This window comes from Canis aureus, chromosome 19, assembly GCF_053574225.1.
Source record: "Canis aureus isolate CA01 chromosome 19, VMU_Caureus_v.1.0, whole genome shotgun sequence".
In the NCBI taxonomy this organism is placed as follows: domain Eukaryota; kingdom Metazoa; phylum Chordata; class Mammalia; order Carnivora; family Canidae; genus Canis; species Canis aureus.
Window position 1 is genome coordinate 44,847,390 of NC_135629.1, and position 16,477 is coordinate 44,863,866.

At 57.5% G+C, this 16,477-nt stretch overlaps 1 protein-coding gene across 4 annotated transcripts in view; it reads left to right on the forward strand.

The window, feature by feature from the left end:
* Positions 1-1,697, forward strand: part of PBX4 (PBX homeobox 4) — a 36,709-nt gene extending 35,012 nt beyond the window's left edge. For all 4 annotated transcript variants that reach the window (XM_077859237.1, XM_077859240.1, XM_077859238.1 and 1 more), the window contains one exon: positions 1,319-1,697. In XM_077859237.1, the coding sequence (XP_077715363.1) occupies positions 1,319-1,411 (93 nt within the window). In that variant the 3' untranslated portion in view covers positions 1,412-1,697. The remainder of the gene's footprint in view (positions 1-1,318) is intronic.
* The last annotated feature ends 14,780 nt before the right edge of the window (positions 1,698-16,477 follow it).

Here is a 16,477-nt window from a genome sequence, read left to right on the forward strand (position 1 = left end):
TCCACTCTGCGCCCAAGGAACATCTGGGCTGCCCTCTGGCTGCCAGTCCCACACCTGGATACTAGCCTGTCACCTGTCAGTCCTGTGAATGGACCCCCTCTCCCTTCACCACTCATGGCCTCCTTCCTGGAACACAGGCCTGTGGGTGTTCGAGGGCACAGTGACCCCCTGAGGCTGGTGCTCATCCCAGCTGCTGTCAGACTGATGGGCAGGGTGCCCCGTGTCACGGATGAGGCGGCCCCCTCAGGAAGCCAGTGGTCCGCTGATCCAGTCACCTGACACTGGCCTCTGAAGCGCAGGCACTGGGGCAGCACCAGGGGACACGTGGCGAGGAAGGAGCTGTGGTGGGGAGGGGCAGGGGGCAGGGTCTACGGCCTGGTGGGGTCAGATGAGGTAGAGGATGCAGGCAGGAGGCCTCAGCCTGTCAGGGAAAGTGCTAGAGAGAGGAAGGTGAGGAAGAACTTGTGTGATCGCCGCCAACTTAGCAGGGACCCAGCAAGCCCTCAGGGTCACGTGGAGGGTATGACATCTGGGACCACTGGGCTTGGAAGCCGCCCTCCGGGCACATGTCAGGAAGCAGAATGGCCCTGCTCTCGTGGGCTGCAAACAGGACTCACCACAGAGCAGACCACTCGCAAAGAGCCGCTTCCAGTGGTGTTTTCCACTACAGTGGGTGGGGAGATCCCATGGGCAAACATCCCAAGGCTGCGTGTACCTGCTACTGTCCTTGCACGGCAGACAGAGTCCCCGTGCCTGGGGACCATGGCTGCTACTCTTCTGGCTGCGCAGCCAGACCAGCGTCCAGCCAGGTCCTGAAGCCCCTTCCGGCTCTATCATCAGCTCCAGGCCAGACCAGGCTGCCTCCCGCTCAGAGTGTGGAGAAGCCTCGGCTGCTGGGATCCCTGGGTGGCGCAGCGGTTTGGCGCCTGCCTTTAGCCCAGGGCGCGATCCTGGAGACCCAGGATCGAATCCCACGTCGGGCTCCCGGTGCATGGAGCCTGCTTCTCCCTCTGCCTATGTCTCTGCCTCTCTCTCTCTCTCTCTGTGACTATCATAAATAAATAAAAAAAAAAAAAAAAAAAAAAAAAGAAGCCTCGGCTGCACCACGATGCCACATCTGTCCTTGACCAGAGCCTCGTCGGGTGGCCAGTGGAGGCCATTCCGGCTGGGGAAGCTCGCCCATGTCAGGGGTCAGGCAGTGAGGCCAGCTGTGACCCAGGAGGGCCCCACAGTCCCTCCGCTGGCTCCTGGCTCCTCTCCTTGTTTCTCGGTTCATCTCAGTTCATGGCCTTCTGACCCCCAGTCTCTGTCTTTACAGGCCAAGGGTGGCTGGCAGGGAGCCGCGCCCCCGGTGTCCACCGCTTCGCCCACTGGAGACCCCAGCAGCGTCCACTCAGACGCATCTAATTAAGGTTTGGAGTCGACCAGAAAAGCGGACCGGGTGGCCTGCAGTGGTTTGCAGGCACCCGAGTCTTTGCTGCGCGTGCAGCTGATTACCTCAAAGACCCAGAACCGCAGCAGGTGGCAGGCGCCATCCATTGCTTGCCAGCTGGGATCTGAAATGGGCTGAGATGCTGCTCATTTTCTCAATTCAGTTCATTTTTTTAATAGTAATTTTATGATAAGACTGTGAATTGTTTCTTCTAGGACTTGTCACAAATTCTCCCATTAAAATTTTGGACTTATTTTCATGTCAATGTTGGTCATATCAGGTTTGTTTCAGCGACCGCTGGCCGAGCAGGGTGGGTCAGAGTGTGGATCTGGCCGCTCCTGGGGTCCCTCGTGGGTCTGCTCCCCCAGGGGCTGCCTTCCCCGCTCTCTTCTGTTGTTTCCTTCCATATGTTGTGAGCTCCAGATTTTACTGGGGATGGGTTTGATGTTTTTTTTTTTTCTGTTAACATAAGTTCTACCATCCTCCAATGACCTGTCAATACACTCCCCGAGCGAGAGCGAGTGAGCGCTGTGTCGGTGCAGCGCTGAGGGCCTCGGCATTAACCCCCCTCATTCCTGGGTGACCTCCCGGCTGCCCCAGTTCCTCCTCTGCTGGCGTCTTCAGATGGGCCCTGCCGCCTCCTCCCACCCTGTCTAGGCCCTGGCCCCTCCTCCCTTCTCCAGAGGCCACCAGTGCCTGCCAGTTCCCAGGCCATCCCACCCAGATGCCCTGTGACAGGCTGTGATGTGTCCCAGCTACATGTCCCTACTTTGAACGCCCTGCTGTTCTCCGCATGGTGCAGCTTGGGGGGGCCACCACCTCCATGGCTGCCAGGATTTTCCTCCAGCCAATGAAGCGCCATGGCAGGAGCCCCTCGGCCTCAGCGCTTGGTGTCTGTCCCTGGCTGCGGCTGCTCAGGTGCCAGCTGGGGACCAACCCAGCACTGCCTGCTGCGGGTATTTCTCCTCACAAGGCTCCATGTGGGTTTTCTGTCGTTTGCATCCATACAGTGGCAGCTGACTCCCTCCCCCTGCCTGAGATGCCTGTCCTCAGATCTGGCCTGTTCTCAGTTCCTGCAGCCTGCCTCCTGGCTCCCCGCAGCCCAGGATTCACTGGCAGACCAGGGCCCTGCTCTAGTGAGATTACATTCCAGAGAAAAAAAGAATAAACATGAGCAGAAGTCTGGGGGTGGGCTCAGGGCCCACCTCCTGGAGAAGGTGCCTTTCTCCCCTTTGAGAAAGAGAGGGAGGCAGTGCTCAAGAGCACAGTGATGGGGGAGGGGCAGAGAGAGGGAGAAGCAGGCTCCCTGCTGAGCAGGAAGCCCAACACCAGGCTCATCCCAGGACCCCAGGATCATGGCCTGAACTGAAGGCAGACACTGAGCCACCCAAGTGCCCCTCCTCTTTCTTTTTAAAATCGTGGCAAGATGGGACTCCTGGATGGCTCGGCTGTTAAGCTCTGCTCAGGGAGTGATCCTGGAGTTCAGGAATCGAGTCCCACCCACATTGGGCTCCCTGAGGGGAACCTGCTTCTCCCTCTACCTATGTCTCTGCCTCTCTCTCTCTCTCTCTCTGTGTCTCTCATGAATAAATATATTTTTAAAAAATTGTAGTAAAATATATATATAACATAAAACTTTTCATTTTAACCATTAAAGACTCCAGTGGCACGGATTACATTCACAATGTGTTGTGAAATCACCACCTCTCTCTAGTCCCAGAACGTTTCCTCCCCCCCCACAAAGGACACCCGGTCCCCACCAGTAGTCACTCCTCACCCCTTCCCCCACCCCTGGCAACCACCACCCTGCTTTCCGTGTCCATGGATTTATCTGTTCCCAACATTTCACATACATGGGATCATATTCTCTGCGGCCTCTTGTGACTGGCTTCGCTCACTGAGCATGAACGTTTTCCAGGTTCGTCGTGTGTCAGGGCTTCATTCCATTTTATGATAATATCTCACCCAGGAAGGTAGGTTTGAGACGAGACCTTAGGGAGGTGAGCCAGGGAGCATGCAGTGTGGGGCGGGTGGGCTGGGTACTGCCCCCGGTGCCCACACAGATGGAAGGGATGAGAGGTGCCCGCCCGAGGGGGGAGCCGGGCTGGTGTGCGCAGTGGGGGCCGCGGGGGCTCAGGTCTTCACAGACCCCCCCCCAGCTGCTGAGCCCAGAGTGGACTGAAGGGGGTGGCGGCCAGAGGGTCCTGTGATCACCGGGAGGAGGGTGGGCAAATGCAGGCAGGGTAGGCAGGGTGGGAGGCACATATCTGACTTGCTGTTGAGTGGGAGTGGGGTGGCCTGAGCCACAGGGAGAGTAGGTAGGATGCCACGGAGGGAAGGTAGCTGGGCTCTGGACCGTCAGGGCTGGGGTGTCTATCACACAGCTGGATGTATTAGTTGTGTTCAGGGGAGAGAAATTTGGGAAGTCCGGAGAGGCCGGAATATGGGACAAAAACCAAGAGAGCATGTCATGGAAGACGGAAGGCTAGATCTCAGGAGCAGGAGCTGCATTAGCATCTATTTTTTTTTAATTTTTATTTATTTATGATAGTCACAGAGAGAGAGAGAGAGAGAGAGAGGCAGAGACACAGGCAGAGGGAGAAGCAGGCTCCATGCACCGGGAGCCCGAGGTGGGATTCGATCCCGGGTCTCCAGGATCGCGCCCTGGGCCAAAGGCAGGCGCTAAACCGCTGTGCCACCCAGGGATCCCCGGGCGGTCACTTCTAGATGCTAATGCAGGGGATCCCTGGGTGGCACAGCGGTTTGGCGCCTGCCTTTGGCCCAGAGCACGATCCTGGAGACCCGGGATCGAATCCCACGTCGGGCTCCCGGTGCATGGAGCCTGCTTCTCCCTCTGCCTGTGTCTCTGCCTCTCTCTCTCTCTCTCTCTCTCTCTGTGTGTGACTATCATAAATTAAAAAAAAAAAAATTTAGAAGTGACCGCCCGGCGCAGCCCTGTGGGTTGGGGCGCCGACCACCGACCACCGACGGCTTCAAGACAGAATCAGCGACTGGAGCACAGTCGGGCCGGAGGAGATTCCCAGCGGAGAGATGGCCAGGCACCCCGCGACGTGGGAGGCCAACCGGGCAGCAAGCACCGGGCAGGTCTTGGGGTGGGAGAGGGTGGGCTGCGCCCGGACAGGTCGTCTGGGCAACAGGGAGGTGTGACGGGGAGGTGGAGGGTGCGGGCGGGGAAGGCGGGCCCAGGCCCGAGGCCGGCGTTCCCGGGGACGCAGACAAAGCAGCGACTCTCGGGCCGGCGGGCGCAGGAGCCCTCCCCCCACCGCCTGGCCTCCCGCCCACGGGCGCCCTCTGGTGGCCATGGTGTGAATTAGGACCGTGGTTCTCTGGAGCTGGGTCTTTGGGTGGGGGTGGGGGTGTAATTTGAAAGAATATCTTTGCTCAAATTATTTTTTTTTAATTTTATTTATTATTTATGATAGTCACACAGAGAGAGAGAGAGAGAGAGAGAGAGGCAAAGACATAGGCAGAGGGAGAAGCAGGCTCCATGCACCGGGAGCCCGACGTGGGATTCGATCCCGGGTCTCCAGGATCGCGCCCTGGGCCAAAGGCAGGCGCCAAACCGCTGCGCCACCCAGGGATCCCTCAAATTATTTTTTTAAAAAGATTTCATTTATTCATGAGAGACAAAGAGAGAGAGAGAGAGGCAGGGTCACAGGCAGAGGGAGAAGCAGGCTCCATGCAGGGAGCCCGACGTGGGACTCGATCCCAGGACTCCAGGATCACGCCCTGGGCCAAAGGCAGACGCTCAACCTCTGAGCCACCCGGGCGTCCCCTTTGCTCAAATTCTGCACATAAAGTCGCACTTTATTAACATTTATTTTATATTGTGCTATTCAAAAACTCCTAGGGACGCCTTAATGGCACAGTCTGTTGAACCTCTGACTCTTGGTCTTGGCCTAGGTCTCGATCTTAGGACCCTGAGATAGAGCTTCGCATAAGACTCCTGGCTCAGCGAGGAGTCCGCTTCAGTTTCTCTCTCCCCCTCTCTGACCCCCCACTCGTGCTCTTTCTCTAAAATAAATAACTCTTTTTTAAAAAAACAACACCTGAAATGTGGCCTCGCAAGAATAATTGAGCCATTAATATTACAAGAATGCAGAGGAGTCATTCAGCACCCCCAGAGGGCCCTGCAAGCAGAATGGGTGCTGATGGGGTCTCCATGAGACAGGTAGGGACGCTGAGGCTCAGAGGCTTCCCAACCTGGTCCCCAGGGCCCCAGTTAGATACTGGCAGAGCCACGGCTGTGATTCTGAAGGCCTCACTACTGGGACTGCTCATCCATTCAGCTGCTCAAGAGGGCAATTTTCTAGAATCTGTGAGTATTAAAAGTGCACACACCTTTTTTCTCATCAATTTCCCATCTAAGAATTTTCTACAGATAAACGTACACAAGTATACAAATATATGTATGCAAGAAAGGCAAAATGAAAGCATTTCTTGCCACATTTCTAACTCCAAAATATTGAAAACAAATATCAGTTGGGGACTGTTTAAATCAGTTGTCTTCCTTCTGCTTCTCTGCTGGCCTGGAGAGAGAATGGGGATCCCACGAGACTGGATGTGACGATGTGGAAGCTGTAGAGAGACTTCCTAGCGGATCCCGTGTCAGTAGATGGTTCTATCATCCCTGCTGATTTCGCCTGGTGCCTGTGTGTATCCACTTCCCACTCACATGTGTGCAGGGATGTGTCCACATATGACACTAAACCAGCTGAGATGACTCCTGTTCTCTAAATGGCATTGTATTCAGGAAGCATCCTCAAGTCGCCAGCGAGGTAACTCGACTACTTTGGTTTGGGAATCAGACTTTAGAAGCTCCCCTAAGTTGTATGTCCAGGTTCTGTGACCGCTAGTCACTGTACCAGAACTCCTCAGGTACACATTCTAAAGAGCACTGATCTGTCTGAATACTGACCCGTCACTAACTTGTTTCCTAGGACCCAGCGTTTGTAGCACGTGTATTGTGATTTCCCTGGCTTACTTGTGTTTTGCACTGTTGAATTTTGACAGGGTAGTTGCCACTTTATTTGTGCAACACTGCTGTACCTAACTGCAGATTTTTAATTTTTTTTAATTTTTTTAAGATTTATTTATTTATTTATGATAGACATAGAGAGAGAGAGAGAGAGAGAGAGGCAGAGACACAGGAGGAGGGAAAAGCAGGCTCCATGCAGGAGCCTGACATGGAATTCGATCCCAGGTCTCCAGGATCAGGCCCTGGGCCGAAGGCGGCGCTAACTGCAGATTTTTTAAAGAAACTTAATCTTTTATGTTCTTAATGAAGTTTATATAAATAAAACTTACAACTAAAAAAATAGAAAGGAGGGGCGCCTGGGTGACTCAGTTGCTTAAGCATCTGCCTTTGGCTTAAGGTCATGATCACAGGTCCTGGGATCGAGCCCTGCATCCGGCTCCCTTCTCTGCAGGGAGCCTGCTTCTCTCCTCTCTCTCTCTCTCTCTATCTCTCTTCCCCTGCTTGCTTGCTCACTCTCTCTGTCAAATAAATAAATAACATCTTTATTTTAAAAAAAGAAATGGGGGATCTCTGGGTGGCTCAGTAGTTTGGCACCTGCCTTCAGCCGGGGGCACGGTCCTGGGGTCCCGGGATCGGGTGCCCTGTCAGGCTCCATGTGTGGAGCCTGCTTCCCCCTCTGCCTGTGTCTCTGCCTCTCTCTCTTTGTTTCTCGTGAGTGAATGGATGGAATCCTTAAAAAAAAAAAAAGAAGAGGGACGCCTGGGTGGCTCAGAGGTTGAGCGTCTGCCTTCAGCCCAGGGCGTGATCCTGGAGTCCCAGGATCGAGTCCCACATTGGGCTCCCTGTGAGGAGTCTGCTTCTCCTTCTGCCTGTGTCTCTGCCTCTCTTTCTCGGTGTCTCTCATGAATAAATAAATAAATAAAATATTTTAAAAAGAAAGAAAGACAAGAGAAAGAAGAAAGAAAGAAGAAAGAGGGATCCCTGGGTGGCGCAGCGGTTTGGTGCCTGCCTTTGGCCCAGGACGCGATCCTGGAGACCCGGGATCGAATCCCACATCGGGCTCCCGGTGCATGGAGCTTGCTTCTCCCTCTGCCTGTCTCTGCCTCTCTCTCTCTCTCTCTCTCTGTGTGATGACTATCATAAATAAATAAAAATAAAAAAATTAAAAAAAGAAAAAGAAAGGAAGAAAGAAAGAAGAAAGAAAGAAAGAAAAGAGGGATCCCTGGGTGGCGCAGCGGATTAGCGCCTGCCTTTGGCCCAGGGCGTGATCTTGGAGACCCGGGATCGAATCCCACGTCGGGCTCCCGGTGCATGGAGCCTGCTTCTCCCTCTGCCTGTGTCTCTGCCTCTCTCTCTCTCTGTGACTATCATAAATAAATAAAAGAAAGAAAGAAAAAGAAAGAAAGAAATGGGGTGGAGAGGGGCATCTTATATCCAAATATCTTTGGAAGGAGACACCGGTCACAGCCATGACCTCAAGGAGGAAGCCAGGGGTCTAGGGGTTGGCAGGGAAGGCCACCTCTTGTTCCTCCTTATACCCTTGGGCAGCCTGCATTTTAACAACCCCAAAGAGGGACAGGAGTTGGAGCCCTTGAAACTCTGACCACACTTCTCAGCCAGCCCTGCTCATGGTCGTCCCACCAGCCTGGGGCTTAGGAGGCGCATGATGAGAGGGAACCCATCAGGCGAGGGAAGCGGAGGCCACAGCACAGAGAGGACAGGAGGGTGAGGGCCAGCCGTCCGGCCGCTGTGTCCCGCCACCCACCACCAGGGGTCGCCGTGGCCCGCAGACCCGGCCGCGAGCGCCGAGCTGGGGGCCTGGAGCCCGGGCCTCCCCCAGGGTCGTGACGCCGCCCCGCCCCCGCAGTGTGGCTGTGCTGCCCCAGGGCCGACCCACCCAAAGGGCCGGGCTCCGGGCAAGAAACGGGACCTCGTTCGCCACTGTTACTATTACTCAACTTGTCTCTTCTCGAAGGGCGTCTCTGTGAAGCGGGAATAGAAAGTAGGGCACTGAGGACAGTGTCCGCGTCGGGGGCGCTCTCAGGTCCGGGCTGTCTTGTCCCCATTCCCCGAGGGGGACACTGAGGAAGACAGGAGGCCGCTCGTCGGACCGGGTCGGCGTCGCTGGGCCGGGGTAAACGTGCACAGGGTGGACTCCTTCTCTCGGCCCGTTCTCCTCGCGGCCGCCAGAGGGCGATCCTACAGCGTGAATCGGATCCCGCCGATTGCCTTACCCCGCCGGCTCTCCCTTCCCTCTCAGCATCCAATCCCCCCTCCATCTCCGCCCCCAGGGCCCCACAAGGTCTGTCTGACGTTCTCTCTCCCTGCGCCAGCCTCCTCACCGCCCCTCCCAGAACGCCTTCCCACCCCAGGACCTTTGCACTGATCGCCTGGCTAACGGCTGCACTGCTGCGGAGGCTCTCCTCAGCTCCCAGCCCCACTCCCCCCAGCCCTTCCCAGGCGCTGCCCTCTGAGTCCCTGCTCCCTACTGACCCCCAGGTGAGCCAGCATCCTGGGACTTCAGCTGCGATGCTGGGGGCATTGTCCCGCCTGGCACCTCCTTCTCGTCTGGGGTAGAGATGGGGCGATTCCAGCAGTTGCCGGGGCTGGGGGCAATTGCCCTGAAATCATGGGGAGGAGAGTGGCTGTGTGTCCCTAGAGACAAGGCTGCCCCTCTCTGGCCTCACCCTTAGGCCAGCCTGGTGGATGGGGCAGTCCTGGGGAGGGCTGAGAGGTGAGAGCGGGGTGTGTTGGGGGGTCTCTGACCTCAGTCACCTCACGTTGGTCCTAGGTCGAAGTTTCCCGCAGCTTCTGGTTTAATTTCTTGATCTCTCCTGGGCTGGGGCAGAGTTAGGGGACCCACAGGCGCTTGGTCTCTGTCCACCTAGACCCCGCCCCTCACTGACCCCCCCCCCCCACTCAGGGACCTGGGCTCTGCCGGCTCCGCTCGTCTCCCCCATTCCTGACCCTGAGTCTAGCCGCTCTGCGCAGGCGGTGTCATCTTCTACCTGGGGTGTTGGGCCGCCCCCCCATCCTGGCCCCGCCCCTTCTCTCCCTGAAGCTCCTCCCCTGGCGCGTGCTGCTCCAGGCCCCAGGCCTTCTCCATCCCCAGGGAAGCCTAGAAGGTCACCTGGGACAGAGGGGAGGGTCAGAGATTGAGGTTCTGGCCGCTGCTGCCCTGTGACCTGAGAGGGGGTCAGAAGGGCCCGGGCCAAACCCCTTTCAGGTTTCCCTTCCTCCCTCCCTGCATCCCAGTCTCCCACCTCCAAGAATGGCCACAACCCCCCAGGGCCACTAAGGGTGTGATCCTTGAAATAGGGGGCTTGAAGGCTCCCCAACTGGGAATTCGGAGGCTCCCCATGTGCAAGCCCTAAGTGAAACTTCCAGATCCCCTAAGCCAGTACATGGGAAAGATTTAGAGGGCTCCCCCAGTCCAGGTGGCAGAGGCATGTCCCGCCCAAGTTAGGTGCACTCGTGCTGTGGCAGTTTCCAGTTTCAAGGCCCCCACATGCAGTTCCAGCGCCTGAGGAGGGCCCAAACCCAAACCCTAGTAAAGATTTCTGTTCCAGCACACCTGGGTGGCTTAGTGGTTGAGCATCTTCTTTGGCTCAGGGTCCTGGGATCGAATCCCGATCCCTCTGCCTATGTCTCTGCCTCTCTCTCTCTGTCTCTGTGTCTCTCATAAATAAACTTAAAAAAAAAAAAGATTTCTGTTCCCCTGAGACTCCAGGCGGTATTTCGAGACCCTCACCCGGAGCCCTGGAGGAAGCCTGGAGGCCCGCAGATGCCGGTGGGGAAATCGAGGACCTGATTTAGGTGCTTTGGGAAGTTTTAACTTCCCCACTCGACATCACTGCAGAGCTCTGGAAGTGGCAGTAGCTAAGGGAGGGGGGCTGGGGCTGCCTGGGACACCCCGGCTCAAATCCCTGCCTCTCTTCACACGTTACTGAGGGTGATCGTTGCAGTTAGTGAGCACCTACTGCATGCCAGCTTGCATTCACTAAGACCTGAAGAAGCAGAGGCCAGCTGTTCACCTGAGGGAAACTGAGTCTGTGAGGTTGACTGGGGATAGGGCCTAGGTTTGACCCAAGAGGCCAGGTTTTGTGTTCAGAGGTCTCTGTGGTAACCCAGCAAGGGTTCACCCAGAGCCCCCACCTCACTGAGCGGGACTGTGGGAGTCATGGAAAGTGTGTGAGCAGCTGCGTGACTGGAGCCTCTGGAAAGCTGGAGACCCTGGGGCCTGCCAGCTGCCACTGTGGCTTCCAGGGGATGCCCCAGCCCAGAAGACCAGGTTGCCCAGGCCCCTATCTTGGTGCCAGTAGGACACAGGCTTCTGCTTCCAATGTCTGCTCCTGTGACCCCAGGATACCAAGTTAACTGTCTGAGCCTCAGCTTCCCCATCTGCGAATGGGGCAATAACAGGAACAGCCTCACTGGGAGGAGTCAGTGAAGAGATGTAAGTAAAGTGCGTTAGCATCCAGTAGGTGCTCAATGGGTGTGTGGGGCCTTCTGGCCGGCCCTTGTGGCTCAGGACAGGTGGACAGGCAGACAGCACTAAACATGGCCACAGGGTGAGGAACACATTTTGGGGAGAGACACTCGGACCGCCTTGGGACACACTGAACCCAAAGGGCCTGGGGTCATCCAGAGACCCAGAAGGGGTTGGACCCACTGAGGGGTGTAGGTGTGGGGTCCTCAGGCTGCCTGACCTCCCCTCTATGTGGTCAAGGAAGCCAGAACTGCCTGTGAGAAATCTGCCCAATTATAGGCTCTTGGCTGCAGGGCATAATAGCCGTAAAGGGGTGAACTCCCCATCGTCAGGGTCACGCAAGCAGGCAAGGAGTCTCCAACAGCAGCGGGACCAGGAGGCCAACCCAAGCACCCTGATTCTTCAGGGACCCCCTCGGACGCAGGTCCCACCCAGCCTGGTGACATGAGACGGACAGTGGCATCACCCAGCGGCTGGATTGCTCAGAGGACAGGTTCCAAAGAGCTAGAAAATGAACATTCCTCGGCTCTGGGCGCCGGGCAGGCCACTCCTGCTCGGTGAAACGTCAGCCGGGCCTGGCCCCGTGGACTGCGTGTTTTTCCAGTGGCTTCTTCAGCCACAGCCTGACCACAACCTAGATTCCGTTGGGTCGGCCATTTCCAAGTGTTTGTGTTCAGCTGGGCCAGACGGCCGGCGGGGGCCAAGCCCAGGGGCCCAGGCCTCCCAGAAGGGAGGAGGAGCACCCTCGGGCCTCTAGTTGGGCGCGCTCTGCCTGAAAGCCCCTTGTAAAGCCGCTCAGCAGCCAAATGACAAGGTATGGGGCACAGTCTTCCTGAAGAGGCCCAGGGGGAGCTTGTGCGTGAAGCTCCCTGGCCAGGTGCAAACGCATGACCCCTGGCATTTGAGCCTCACTGTTCTGTCCTCCAAACTTTAGGGTCAGCCTGGGACCAGATCAGCAGCCAGTGTCGGGTGGGAGGCCGGGGTTGTGTATAGGACCCGGGGCAAAGTACTCTCAGCCTTGGCTTCCTGGGCTTTAAGAGGGGCGAGTAACAGAAACCTTGAAGGGTTGTTAACGGGCTCCAAGCCTGTGCAGAGCAAGGGCTTCACAAACCTCAGGTCTCTTCTGCCCCTCCTGGTTGGATCTGCTCTGCTTCCCCCACCTGAATAAAGGGCTCCCCAAGGTCATGGGCTGGGTCCTTGAGAAGAGGTAGTGGCTTGGGGTTTGTCTGACTGTGTCATTCCCCTGCTTAAAATCTTCATGGACAAAAAAAAAAAATCTTCACGGACAAAAAGTAAACTAAAACCAGCAGTCAAGAGACGCCTGAGTGGCTCAGTGGTTGAGCGCCTGTTCCGGCTCATAGTGTGATCCCCAGGTCCTGGGATCGAGTCCCACATCGGGCTCCTCGCAGGGAGCCTGCTTCTCCCTCTGCCTATGTCTCTGCCCTTCTCTGTGTGTCTCTCATGAATAAATAAATAAAAATCTCATGGGATCCCTGGGTGGCGCAGCGGTTTGGCGCCTGCCTTTGGCCCAGGGCGCGATCCTGGAGACCCGGGATCGAATCACATCGGGCTCCCGGTGCATGGAGCCTGCTTCTCCCTCTGCCTGTGTCTCTGCGCCTCTCTCTCTCTCTCTGTGACTATCATAAATAAATTAAAAAAAACTTTTTTAAATAAATAAATAAATAAATAAAAATCTCAACAAAAAAAAAAGCTCTCAAAAAAAAAATTAAATAAAACCAGCATTCAAGACCTTGGGATGTGCGATTTTGGTGTGGCAAACTCCTATTCACCCTTCAAAGCCCATAGCAACTGCTCTCTCTCCCAGAAACCCTTCCCCGGGCTCTCCTGTTGGTTTTCCCAGCCCCCGGCCCTCCTGCTGGCCCAGACGGGACCCCACAGGCTGGGGTCCGTGCACCTGGCTTCATCTCTTTAGGATGGGGCTCTGTGAGGGCCAGTCCAGCGGCCGAGTCTATGCATAATTGAGCATATTTGCATCCACGGGTCTACATGTAGACATCACATGGGAGCCCGTGTGCACAGCCGTGTGTGCGTGTGCACATGCGTGTGTTCCCCGTCCCTGTGCTGCCCCAGGATAAGCAGCCAGGCCCGCTGCCCCCAGACCACCGGGACATCAGCGTCTACACAGGCAGGGAGAGTGGGCTGAGCAGGGCCCCTTTCTTTACAAGGGAGCCTGGCTTGGCTGGAAACTCCTTGCTCCGCCGCCGCCGTTCAATGGGAAAGCAGCTAGCCTCAGCCTCCACCGAGCTGGCACCCCGCCTGGAGCCCCACCGTCAAAGTTCAAGCGTCATCTGGGGCGAGAGGGGAGGCTGGGGCCGGGGAAGCGCGAGTCCTGAGTGGGAGCCCCCCTCCCACGCCTTGACGGAGGCCCCACCGGGCAGCCTGCGAGGACATACCTGAGGTTTGGCAGCACCGGCGCCGCCCCCGGGCTGAGTCAGCAGGAAGGGATTCAGGGCTTCCCAGGAAAAGCAGCTGGGACTCTGCCCCCCACCCCCACGCCCACCAGCCCCCCGCCCACGCCCTCCCCGGGGCTCGGGAAGGGTCGGAGGTGCCTTATGTGGAGGGCTGTGGCCCAGTGTGCTCGGAGGGGCTGAACTGCGCCAGCCCCTGAGGGGTTACCTGGCCGGACTCCAGCAGCCGCTGCTGGGGGTCAGAGCACCCCCAAGTGCAGGGGGGCAGGGAGAGGCTACACGGTGCACAGGTGCGCTTGGCGCACGCACCATCACGTGACCCTGCGGCGTGGGCCAGCCTGTCGCGGTGCATTCCGCCCCCTGGGACAGCATCCTGCGTGTCTGGGGGATCCAGTACATCGGGCAAGTCTAGCCATGTGCACTTTGGGGGGGGTTGGTGACTGCACGTAGGACTATAATCGCGAGTGACAGCGTCACCCAAATGAGTGACAAGAAGGCGTCCCTGGTGATGTGGGAGGGTATGTCTGGAGAGGACAGGGACAGAGTGTGGCAAGGACCCTGTGATCCTGCGACTGAGCGGAGGGAGGCCAGCCCCGAGGCGCCGCTTGGTGGCGGTGACCCTGGGGCGGGCAGCCTATGTTGCAGGGCACACACGCCAAAATGTTGGGGCCTGTTGCTCCCCTTATGCCTGGAGTCTCCTCCTTCCTGCCCCCGTAGACCCCACCCCAGGCCCTGATGGGGGTCAGGCAGCAGGACACCGGCTTCACCTGGACTGCTCTTTCCCACTGGCGCGCTGCCTCTGTTTCCACCTTCCCCCCAGCGACCGAAGCCAGGTCTCCCCGCCAGGCTGGCTCCCGTCTTTGGGGTCTGAGCCTGGGACGGACCCAACTCCAAGGGCTGATGAGAGAGACAGACGGGGCCGGGGAAGTGGTGGGTGGCCGCGCCAGGTCCACGAGGCCGCGACGGAGGAGCCAGCAATGTTCAGCCAGGACAGGAGGCAGCCGGAGGGGAGGGGGCGCTGGCCTTCAGGGCTTGGACCCCACAAGGGCTGCCACGTGGGAAGAGCCAGACCCACGGAGCCATGAAAGAAACACTTTCCAACAGGCTGAATCCTGCACCAGCTCCCGAGGAGTCTTTGTTATGAGAAACTGTGTAACCTGCCTCTGCTCCGGCACCTTCTGTGGCTCCCCATCACCCGCTAGAGAGAGCTCAGCTTCTCACTCGGCATTCAAGGCTCCGGTCATCTCCCTGCGTGCCTCCCTTTAGCTTCTGCTCTCTGTGTCCTCCTCCTTCACAGACACCTTTCTGGCAGCCAGGAACACCCTTCCTGCCTTGCCTGGGGGCAAACTCCTACACATCTGTCAAAAACCAGCACCTATGTCCCCTTCTCTGGGAAACATTGCCCTCTCCCCCCAACCCCAGCCCACAAGAGTGTCCCTGTGAAATGACTGGGGTCAGCCGTGAAATGACTGGGGTTGTATATGTGTGAAAATTACTCTCCCTACAAGTCTATTTTAAACCCCAAGACAATAAAAGTACATTAAGTGCCCTTGAAGTGAGTCAGGCCTTGGGGGAGCAGCGAGGGCTCGCATCCAGTCAGTGCTTAATGTGTGCTCATGATTATCTTCCTCCTCTTGGATTCTGCGGTTTTAAGCCTCTCTTGTTTTAAGCATTGTTCCAAGATTTTTCTCCCACTCACGGTGTTAGGAATTTTAAGAACCCCTGGTTCTAAAATTATAAAAGTCTAAAATGCCGTGGGCGGGATCGAGGGCCTCCTTGTGCCCTGAGCTGACCCCAGGGGTGACCGGAGCCAGGGTCTCTGGGGGGGCTCATGCCCCCCACTTTCCCCAGGCTGAGGGGGTGCGGTCTGGCAGCCCCTGTTTGGGGGCAGAGCAATGGATTTACCAGGAGGCGGATGGCCAGCGTTCCAGGAGGGGGGGGGCTGGACGCCTGGCTCTGCTAGAATGGGGTCACAAGGCAGTGGCAACAGGCACAGGGCTGTCCGCTCAGGCCAATGGCTTCTTTGTCTCAGAGACTCAGTTTCCTCATCTGGAACTTGGAGTTAAGTGGTGCCCTCTTAAAAAGTGTCCGCAGGGACAGGGAGGAGCTGCGGCTGCAGTCCCTGCCCTGCGCCAAGCATGTGCTTTGGCTGTGCCCTCCACCTGGAGGCCTGCCCTGATCCACTTGCCTCCGGGAGCCCCTTCTTACGCCTGGCCCCAGCCACCGCGTCTGGGGAGGGGGCTTCGAGATGACGCCCATCCACCCCTGCCCCGGCCCAGGGAAGGGAGGCCAGCTGCCTGCCCTAAACCCGGCTGCCCCAGGCCTGGCAGCAGCCGCAGCCCCAACACCCTCTCAGTGAAAGGTATTTGGCCACGGAGCTTGACACCTCATCACTCTCAGCCTGGAAGCCAGCATTACCCGCCCGCTGCAGGGGGAGGCCCCCTGGTTCCCGCTGTTCCCCAAGACCCCACTGAGCGGCCCTACGCAGGGCTTTGGGGCAGGTAAGCCCGGAGCCCAGGTTACCTTGTGCAAGGACCTGCCCCTCCAAGTTAGGCCCCCCCTGTCAGCCAGGGGTGTAGACACAGGAAGTTCTGGGTAAATCCACATGCCCCCTGGCTCCCGAGGGGCCTCCAAGCTTCTCTCCATTCCTGTCCATGTTAGCCCATCCAGGGAGAGGCCGGGGTGCGCAGTGAGGGACTGCCAAACCTCCACTCCAGCAGAGTGCTGAGGCCCATCCTCAGAGACTGGGGCGGAGGCCCTTGGGTTTGTCAGATTCTCCCCAACCCTCTTGGCCCCCAAATCCACCCCCTGGGCAGGGGAAGGCTGTTCCCACGCAGGAAATGGCCTGAGCAAAGGCATAAGGACTGGAGACGTTGACGGTTGTTAGATTGAGGGTTCTCTAGACAGACAAGAGCCAGAGAACCATGTGGGCTGAGTCCTGACCCTATAGGCACATTGGGGTCTGTGTGTGAGCCTAGATCCCTACCAAGGCTGGGCCCTCTCTAGGCCCTCGATGTTGGCACAGATCAGACACCTCCAAATGCTGGACAGGTAGATGGTGGGGTAGATGGGAGGGGTGGGGGCAGCAAGTGAATGAGCAGCCAGGCAGGTGGTAGAAAGGGAAGAGG